We start from the raw sequence: 10,369 nt of genomic DNA, 5'->3' as shown, positions 1-10,369 counted from the left end.
CAGACCTCTGTTGGGCAGACAGAAAATTTTGTAGATAAGAAACAATAAACAATCTGAAGACCGAGAAGCTGAAGAGTCCAGACTCGTCCTTTGAAACGCGTGCCACCCAAGAACCACCCTACCCGTGTCGGGGCAGAGACAGACAGCCGGACCCGACAGTTTGTTATAATTATAGTTAAAGTTCCAGTTTTGTTTAGCTAAGAATTGACAAACAAAATAACATCTCAGTTTCCAGTACTGTTCCATAGACCACTCTCCTTGCAACCTTAATTGGGACCAAATTGAGGAAAGGGAGTCGGTATGATAAGGGTCATGGCAGAATGTCTCCAGAAGAAGGGGAAACCAGAGGTGGGAGGCAAGACTGGATAGGGAACTACCTCAGGGAAATACTCTCCGGACACCGAGAAAACCCCTGTGGTTCGAGAGGTGAGGAGGCCGGCCTGCACCAGACTCCCACTGGTAGCAATGCTGCTACTCATCCACTTTGGAGGAAGTGGAGGAAACACTTGTGAGAAGTGTTACTATCCCTTGTATAGAGGAGATACAGTAAGCGTATTAATCAGAGTACACACAAACATAAATCCCAAATGTATCGATCACTCCCAGTTAACAACCTGTAAAGAGGATAATAAGATATATTGGTTGGCTAAAAATATTGCAAACCCAAGCCAGAGGGTGTCAGGAGAGTGCCCTATGAAAGAAAGATGGGTATGTTTTAAACAAGAAAGTGAAACCAACTTAGAGGATACATTCAAAGAGAAAGAAGTGCAATTGAAAAGACAAAGGGATAGAGAGGGACAAATATATGGTAAGAATCTTTTTATTGATATGGTGGAAAAGATTTCAAAAGAATTTAATCTGATTGTTGGGTGTGTGGTGGGACACACTTAAGTGAAATTTGGCCATGGGATGGTATCAGTTTAAGTCCCTTAGACATTTTTAAATGGATTACATCAAGAAAAAACATGGTAGTGCCCAAAAGAAGGGGAGTGGAAGCTTAAATCAACAATAATGGGGGAAGAGTGTTTATCAAGAAAAGGGAAAATGTATACTATGGAAGTAGGAGAAACTCCATGTAAAAGATACCTGGCAGCAAATGACACACATACCAGGTGGATCCCAGAAACTCCTCATTCATATTGGTCAATAGAAAAAACTGAAAGTAGATGTGTATACAGTGAAAAATAAAAAAGGTTTGAATGCTTAGAAGATTATACCAACCTGTTCTGGGCAATAGAAAACTTATCCAAATATTGGAAACATATAACAAATCAAGATTCTAATTTCTGGGATGCACCTAAAAATCTATTTTGGATCTGTTGTAACACGGCATATGTGAAGTTACCGGGAGGGTGGACCGGGAGTTGCACAATTGGAGCAATAAAACCATCCTTTTTCTTATTACCTAAGGATGCAAAATCAAACTTGGGAGTCCCAGTGTATGATGATCTGGCCAGAAAGAAAAGGAGTTTATTTGGTGGAACCCACAATTGGAACAATGAAATTTGGACCCCAGATAGGATTATAGATACTTATGGGCTGGCTACCTGGGCCCAAGATGGATCCTGGGGGTACAGAACCCCAGTATTTATGCTAAATCAAATCATTCGTTTACAAGCAGTACTTGAAATCATGTCCAATCAAACAACTCTGACCATTTATCTATTAAACCAGCAGCAACAACAAATGCGATCAGTAATTTACCAGATCCGATTGGCAGTGGACTACCTCCTTGCAGAGGAAGGAGGGATCTGTGGGAAATTTAATACTTCAGAATGCTGCCTAGAGATCAATGACCATAGTCATGTAATTAATTAAAAACATTACTCAAAATATTAGAAAACTAACTTATGTTGGTACACAAAAATGGACCCCCTTGTTTGAAAACTCCGATTGGTGGGACAACTTGTTCACCTGAAATGGTAAATGGTGGAAGAAATTGGTCTTCTTTGTAGTGTGTGCACTAGCAAGTGTAATATTTCTACCATGTGCAATTCCATGTCTAGTCCAGATAGTAACCAGCATTGTCCAAAGCAGCATCATGTTGCAAGGTAATGTAGAAGGGAAAAATGGCGAAAAAGTAATGTTAATAAAAGAACAGAATGATCAGAATGCCAGAGATATGCTTGAACAGTACAAGAAACTGAGAAAAGTAGAAGTTGAACTTTAAAAGGTTGATGCAGGCTGGAAGCATGATTAAATAGTTAGAGGGGGGAAATTGTTAAAAATAGGTTAGAAACTGTTGTAAAATAGTTGATAGATCATTAAGCATGTACTGTTAGTTTGGTTATTATATTGTAAAAGGGGTTAAAAGGGTAGTTATAAGAAATACGGTACTCAACGTACCATAATACACCTAAGTAAAGTCCACCACCCCCCAAGTGAAACAAGCCAGCCTGGACAGAACTGTAATGGGCCAATCAAGCACCTTAAACCTTCATGCAAATGAAGGATCCAAAGAGAAAACAATCCAAAGGGACAAACAAACGGATAAAAAGGGGGCTTCCGACCACTGAAGTTGTGCCGCTCCATCTGGGACATCGGGGACATCACTACATCGCTGCTGAAAAGAAGACCTTGCGCCAGTGCGGCAGCACCCTCGATGGGAACACTCCTGCTTGCTTGTGGGCTCTCTTGCTTTAGGCCTTTCTTTTTCTTATAATAAAAGCTGAAATCACTTTAGTCCAGGAGCTTGCTCTCGTTTTGTTGCCATCAGACAGCCTGGGTTGTCTAGGACAGGTAGAAGGCGTGCACATGTGCCCCTTACATGAGGCAGTTTGGAATGGTAAAGATTGTTGCTAGGGGGGTGTGGCATGGCAACACCTGACCTTCCAATCAAGTTACAAGAAAGCAGTCTCCACCAATACACGGCAAAAAAGAGTTGACTGACAGACTTTGGGAGGGGCCAGGGTTGGCTGATGCAGCCCCCAAGAGTATAAAAGACTGAGCATCCATCTTGAAGAGGAACTGGCCCTGTGGTGGGCAGGCACGAGGGCAGTTCCCAGCACTGCAATTTTTCCTTTAGTCCTTTTGTTGAATTTTTGTTAAGGTTGTTAGGAAAATTAATCCACAAACACCAGAGGTTTATGTTCAAAAAGGAGACAGAGGAGTCCTTTTACTTTATTCGAATAAAGGGAGAGGCCATGGGGCATTCCCCTGGGATCTCTCAAATTTTTGGAGGACGCAGCCTCCCTTTTTATCCTAATTTCCCGGCCGCATTTCCCTTCTCTCTTTCCCCATTGGCTGAGGTACTTGAGAGGTACAGACTTCCCGATACGCCTGATACCAAAGATTTCCCTCTAATGTATAACCCTCCCTTTTAATTTTTAATTCTTATGGAATTTAGGGGTTTTTCTTCCCCATTGTTTCTTTCATCTTTCAATGTCTAATTTCATTTATCAGCAAACCTAAAGTTTATTTGTAAAAGCAAATATCTTTTTCCATTCATCAATCAGTGGAATCTTTTCCATTGTTTCTTTTATCTCCCAGTGCTAGTTTTATCTACCAGCAGACCCACAGCTCATTTGTAAAGATAAATCCGCTATTCCTCTCAAGGTTTAATGAACCTTTAAAAATTTTTAAAGTGAGCCGTTGTCTCTCACAAAAATACAACAGAAGACTGAATAAAGAAAATAATACTGCGCTGGGAGCAAAGGATTCTATCACCACGTGCTCATCCACAAAATGGATGTTCCGCTCTTTATACCTCTAGCCCCTCCCAAAGTCTTGTTAATTGACTCCTTCTTCGCTGTCCAGTGGTGATCACTTTCTTACATCTTGATTGGAGGTCAGGTGCTACCATAGTAACAAGCTGATCCTCCCAAATGCCCCGACTACCCAGGCCATCCCATGATAACAGTGCAAGGGGGAGGGGAAACATAACTATATAGCTACAAAACTTCTCTTAATATTTGCTCTTGAATTGTGAGAGTCAACCATTGCATTACTCATCTATAACACCAAGACAAATATTTTTTCATCTATGTACTTAATTCAAATACTGTAATAGTAATGGAAGGCAAAAAGCAACAGAGATCTGACTAAAGAAATAAGAACATGAAATTAGGAAAAAGTGAAAGCTGGTTATCAGGGAATAATTTTAAATACAGTTACTCAACAGAACCATAACACTTGGAAAAGCTGCTCTGTCAGCATCCATAGACAATGCCATTATTCCAGCTCTCTGAAAATGACTTTATTTTCCTGATCTGTAACCCCTTCTATATAGAGTACTGCTGAGGTTACCCCCAGAAACACTATGGAAATACTGTGCAGTTATTACAGCTTCTATCTTCCAAAAAGTCAAGCCTTCCCCACAGCAAGTCAGAGTGCAGTATTCCCACACAGAATACAGCAGTTACTGAAGTGACAGAAACCACAAGTGTGAAATCCTATTCAGTAATCCTGCACTGGAGAGAGCAATTCCTTTTTTTTATTCTTACAGCTGCCATAGAAAGCACAACCTTCACTTGATCATCTGGCAATTTCAAAGTGTACTTAATCTAAATTTGAGTTTAAAGGCCTTTTTTCTTATCACTTCTTAAATTTCTCCAACCGGAAATTCAACTACATTCAATTGTGCATAGTTTGGAGCTTTTGGTAGTGGGGATGTGTCCTAATTACGACATGATGGCACAGAGACTGTGTAATGCAGGTTTTGCATAGATAGATAGTCTGTCTCTGCCCCAGCCCAAAGAACATTAAGTCATAACAGCTTAGGATTTTGTTGCATTTGTGAAAAACATGAAATTAGGGTAAAAAACCCAAACCAAACAATCCCATTTACATTGGCTTCCCCTATGTCCCCAGTTAAGGGGAAGATGGGGAACAAGAGACATACAACACAAGTTATGGCTATTTCAAAGCTTCATGGTCTTAAATGAAGTTTATTACAGGCCCCAGTGAAAACATTAAAAATTCACCAATGCATACACTTCTGCACTTTTGTCCAGGTTGTTGTTATTCTAGAGTAGTTAAGCACCCTTTTTTATTAAAAGCTTTTTGTTTGTTTTTACAGTATTGCTGTGTTTTACAACAAAATTAAAAACCATTTGTGGTATCCACCCAGCAACAAAGTTTCCCCAGAACAAACCAAAAGCATAAATGCATGTTATGAAGGGGGCCTTTTCTATGCCAGCTGTTTAATGAGTAAGAAAAAAAAATCTATCACTTCTGTTTGGTGTTGATGAATTTACTCCATTTTCCAGAAGGCAAATCCTTTCAATAAATATCAGAATAACTTCCAAGATTATGAATTTCCAGAGATATAAGTAGCAGCTCTGTGCAATTTCTCTGGGAGTCCTGTGCTGCCCCTTGTTTCAGTCCAGTGAGATGATGTCAGGAGCACTGCCTTTGCTTCTGGTTATCACTTCTGTCTTCCTCCTGCTGGAGGAGCTAACATGTGTGCTGCTCTCGTGGTGGCTGGTTGATGTGATGATGCTGCCAGGCACACTGCTTGTTAAGGCTGAGGTGAGACTATCCAAAAACATAGGAGGACAGTACTGCTTGAAACAATGAAGAATGAAGAGATTACCTGCACAAGGGAAATGTATACTCTGAAGAGCGACAAGCACAAAACATTTTACTATCAGAACCTTGTTAACACATGCATAGCAAAAACCAGAGTTCTGCAAACCAGCAAGTAATGAAGCTAAGATGAGCCATGAGTCCTCTCCCTCATCCTCCCCTTTTTGTTTTTCTTATTAACTAGTTCGCTTGAACATTTATTAGTGGATGAAGAAACACTATCATGTCCACAAAAAAAACACACCCACAAAAACCTTTAACATTTGGAGAATGTTCACTGCCCATAGGTACCAGGCCCAATAGCCTATTTCAGGCTCCTTTCATCATGAAAGGCAGCAAAATACTTTCTGCTCCTTCAATGGAGGTTAGAATAATTTCATCCCCTCAAATAGCAGCAGCTGTACTAATCAACATTTTCATAGTATACACCTGTAACAATATATGCAGGTATTGAAACATTTTATTAGTGATAAATGAGCCCTGATCAAGTCTGATAAAGAAAAATTCTCAAGTTGATTTACATTTCCTGAAGTGAAAGACAAGCCATTTCAGAGCTGAACATTCTAAGCATTAAGAAACAGAACAAGGTTGCCAGATGCCAAAGAAGATAAGACACCCCATACACATGTTGTTTGACACACTTTATTTTCTCTTACCCTGTGGATTCAAATCTTGGGTATATGTTTGAAACTGAGCCTGAGCTGTTTGAACTGTCCAAAATGGACAGTTCATAGCAGCATACCTGCTTGCAGTCTTCCGCATGAACAAACTTCTGTTATTCCCACTTTTGGCAGTTCAGATCTCAAGGTCAGGCACAGAGTATTGCAAGATGCAGTAAGTGGAAAGAAAAGGAGGAAGTTCATCCTTCATTTTTAAGACACCAGAAAGTCAACTCTACTCTAAGAGACCTACTACTGTTTTATTCTAGTGACAGAGGTGAAAAAGAGAGTCTGCTTCATATCCTCTTGTCTTAGTTAGGGAGCTGATATTCCCCCACATTTCAAGGATGTAGTCTGTCTGCATAGGAATCTAGTTACAGTAAAAATTGTTCTCCCTAATGGTGTAAAGTTTAAATTTCCAGGGAAGGAAAAATACCACCTGGTTCCTTATGACCTACAAAATTTCCATATAATCCAAAGCAAATGGAGTTGAAGTGTTGCATGGAGAATTTATTATAAAAGTATTCAGTCATGTGCCCTTCAAATTAATGATGATATTTTCTTTAGAACCTAATCTTCTACTAATATGAAAAAGAACAGAAATAACAATCAGTGTTGTCTATTTACAAAGCTTAATCTGGCCTGCAGATAGACAGCATAAACTCAGAGCATGAAGTACATGATCATAGAATCTCACAATGGTTTCGGTTGGGAGGGACCTTCAAGACCACCTAGTTCCAAACCCGTGCCATGGGCAGGGACACTTTCCACTAGACCAAGTTGCTCAAAGCCCCATTCAACCTGGCCTTGAACACTTCCGGGGATGGGGCATCCACAGCTTCTTTAGGCAACCTATCCCAGTGCCTCACCACCCTGAGTGTATTTAAGTTAGTGCTGTGCAAGTATCTGTTTTGCCTAGAAAGGCAAACTACCAATAAAGACTGAGTTTCCACGCCTGGATTTATCATAGTAAGGCTAAACTCAATCCTCCCTTAATGCATTTTCATTACCACCTCTTGTTGGGAAAATGGATTTTCCAGGTCTGTGGGTAGGTCTAAGCAAGTGGACTGCATAAATGTGATAGTTATTTGAGCAGTATGTCACAAAAAAACAGACTTGAAAATTAACCGCACAGCAGTTCAGAAACATACCTGTGAATTAACTGGGATTAGTGAAAGAAAATTCAGTCCTAGAAAGAAGGATAATAAATTGATGAGTCTTTCTTTTATGCATACACAACAAATTTAAGGAACTTTTTTTGTGGTCATAGAACAGATTTTGCAATTGTTACACAGCTTCTAAATGGAATATACTACTGTGACACCACTCTCAATGACTACCTCAGACAGCAGCAAAATGTGTTATCTAGTACATGTGTCTCTTTTCAAGAATGAGGATGACACAATGATGTATTATTCACTGGATATTGCTGGGTGGTTCAATGAGGTTGCTTAGATGGAGGTTGCCATTTGGAGCTGTTGGTTCATAATGCAAGTTTCACAGCATATTGTACCTGACTTGGCCAAACTGGGACATGAAGAGTGTCATCACAATAAAGATGCTGGAATGAAGTAAAGTCACAACATGCACAAGTCCAAAACTAAGCAGCAGATCTCTTCCTCCACCCATGGGCAGTCAATAAGAAAACATTTTTAATATCATCCCCATTTTGTGTCTAGACAAATAAAAGGGACAAAGAAGAGGAAACTACAAGTAGTTCAAGGTATATCCTCTAAGATCAGTGACAACTAGCATCCATCTTTTATACCAGTAGCGTGTAAGCATTTAGGGCAAGATGTTTAAAAATATGAAACCAATGAGAAATTATGGCCTTTTTTTGTTTTGTTGTTAAATATTGGCCTTGTGTTTGCTATGTCAACAGAAAAAAATGGTAAACTTCTTCCCTCCCTCTCCTCTCACCTCCAAATCTGTTCTGGCCAGTGACATCTCCCCTTTTTCCATCAGAGAAAAAAATTGAAGGAGATTTAAGCTTAGCTGCTTTTACAGAATTGACAGCTTGTTTTGGTCTTGCACATTTTAGAACTTCAGTCAATAGAGATAGACAACAGTTCTAGATTTCTGCTCTCTGAGCTTTCTCTCCTATCCAGTTTGGGAAGACAACCAATGTCTTAACAAGGGAGAAGTAGAAGGAGGGAGCAGTAAGGGAAACAAAATGGACAGGGAAACAAAATGGACAGAGAAACAAGGGGAATTATATCCATTTCACTGCCAAACTGGTGCTGAAAGAAGAGGGAAAAAAATGGGCGATGTTTCAGGGCAGAAATGAATGCAGGCAATGAAAGGGGGAGAGGGGAAGTACAGGAGGGCAATGTGACACCTGTCAGCACAAGTCACCATTTCCTGGGCTCTGGATTTGTTACAGCCAGCAAAGAGAACCCTCAGAGTCTCTATACACAGTGTTTTTTTCAAGGAGCCAGGATAGAAAACAATCAGTATCCCCACCTTTTGTCTGATATTTAGCAGCAGTGTTGAAGAATACATCATAGGCATTTAAGGTATGTCTAGGTAAAGAAAGTCAATAGATGTCAGCTTACAGATTGTAGCTCACCTTAACACCTTTTTCATACAGTCTAGACAGAGCACTACTACAATCAGTTAGCAGAATATCTACATCTAGGGTTTGGATGAGTCAGTGCCATCCTACATCTATTAATTTAAAGAAGTAGCTACTCTCCCTCGCATCTACAACACATAACTATCAGATGTTTACACAAAGTCTAACTGAACATAGCAAGAAGTGTTTCTGGTTGCCATTTCAAAGTGCCAATTTGTACCCCAGAAGCAATGTTTGTCACATCCCTGTTGCAAAATGCAATCTGAAACTGGAAAAAAGTCTGTACTGGTGTGGTGGTTTGACAGGAAATGTGTTTTTTGGGATGCTGTGTTTTTGGCCAATGGATATTCAGACTTTAATATTGGCATTGAACTTGGCTATTGGGACATGGACACGCTTCTGAGAACACGGGGTTAAAAGCAGAGCTCTCCCCTGGGAGGGCTCTCTTGGGTTTCCGGCGGGAAAGAGTTCGGGTCTCTCCCCCGGCCCAGCTGCTGGCTGGGCAGGGGGAGGGGAAAGCCATGTGGCCGGGAGAGGTAGGCCTGAGCCCGGGGGTGGAAGGGTGGAAGAGAGAGAGACACCGGGAGCCATCGGGCAGCTCCCCCTGAGAGACACAGAGAGAGAGAGAGAGAGAGAGCCGCTGCCTGGGACTGTAACCTTGAAGCTTGATAAACATGGGCCTGCGCCGGCAGCACGGCTGGGACGGAGAAGAGGGGGGGGTTCAGCCAGCCGCTTGTAGGAGCTTTTAACTCCTTTTTGGAGAATGAGAACTTTACAGAACATTGACTTTTCTTAGAAGATAGAGTGGAAGATGAGGAAGGAAATGGGCCAGTGTGAGAGAGGTCTGGGCGAGTGAGAGATAGTAGAAGAATAGAGAAGAATCTTAGTGGGAAGAGATGATGGAGTAGCTTTTGCTGGACTCTTTTTGTATAGCCATGGACAGAACCATGTTCCTTGTGATACAGAGACTGCATTCTAGGGGGAGGCAAGGGCCTCAGAACCAAGAGGGTTCAGTGTTGATGCCCCTCGGCCCCAGGGGGTGAAAATATGGGGGGGACAGGTGTCCCAAAGGAGAGATTGTGGGGACAGGTGTCCCAAAGGAGAGATGGACAGACCCATGTTCCTTGTGATACAGAGACTGCTCAGTGTTGATGCCCCTCGGCCCCAGAGGGTGAAAAAATATGGGGGGGACAGGTGTCCCAAAGGAGAGATTGTGGGGACAGGTGTCCCAAAAGAGAGACTGTGCCTTTTTTGGATCGGGATAGAGCATCCTTAAAAGACAACCCTAGAAGCAGTTCTGGTCCGTGTTCAGTGGTGAGAGCACTGGACATGAAAAAGAAGAAGTCACGATAGCAGATGTTCTCCAGGCAGTGCCACGAGTGACACAGAAACACACGAAGCTTCAGCTGTGTTTCCAGGGGAAGCCCATGGCACAAGAAGGACTCCTCTCCTCTTGATGAACTGAGGATTGATTGTCTAAAAAGTAGTGCTGGACCGAGAGTTGGTGATTTGAAGAACCAAATGTATTGTGTTAGAAATTTGGTGGGGGGAGGAGGAAATGCACTTGTGAAGTTTTCATTTTCCCTGTGTGTGTGTTCCTTTTTATCTG

General features: G+C 41.4%; 1 protein-coding gene across 5 annotated transcripts in view; it reads right to left on the bottom strand.

The window, feature by feature from the left end:
* Positions 1–3,083: 3,083 nt before the first annotated feature.
* LOC136568571 (E3 SUMO-protein ligase PIAS2-like) overlaps positions 3,084–10,369 on the bottom strand; it is a 71,814-nt gene continuing 64,528 nt past the window's right edge. Inside the window, exons 13-15 of one of the 5 annotated variants that reach the window (XR_010785258.1) lie at positions 8,649–8,707; positions 7,337–7,374; positions 5,495–5,533 (exon numbers count right to left, since the gene is read on the bottom strand). Coding sequence is in view for 4 of the 5 variants with exons in the window: in XM_066568590.1 (XP_066424687.1) it covers positions 5,319–5,501; positions 7,337–7,374 (221 nt within the window). In the remaining variant the exon portion in view is untranslated. Of the gene's footprint in view, positions 5,534–7,336; positions 7,375–7,868; positions 8,708–10,369 lie in introns of those variants that run through there. The other 4 variants (XM_066568590.1, XM_066568593.1, XM_066568591.1 and 1 more) reach the window with 4 other exon arrangements.

The sequence above is a fragment of the Molothrus aeneus genome, chromosome W (assembly GCF_037042795.1).
Source record: "Molothrus aeneus isolate 106 chromosome W, BPBGC_Maene_1.0, whole genome shotgun sequence".
NCBI classification, from domain to species: Eukaryota; Metazoa; Chordata; class Aves; order Passeriformes; family Icteridae; genus Molothrus; species Molothrus aeneus.
This window is presented reverse-complemented; position numbering and strand designations above follow the sequence as displayed.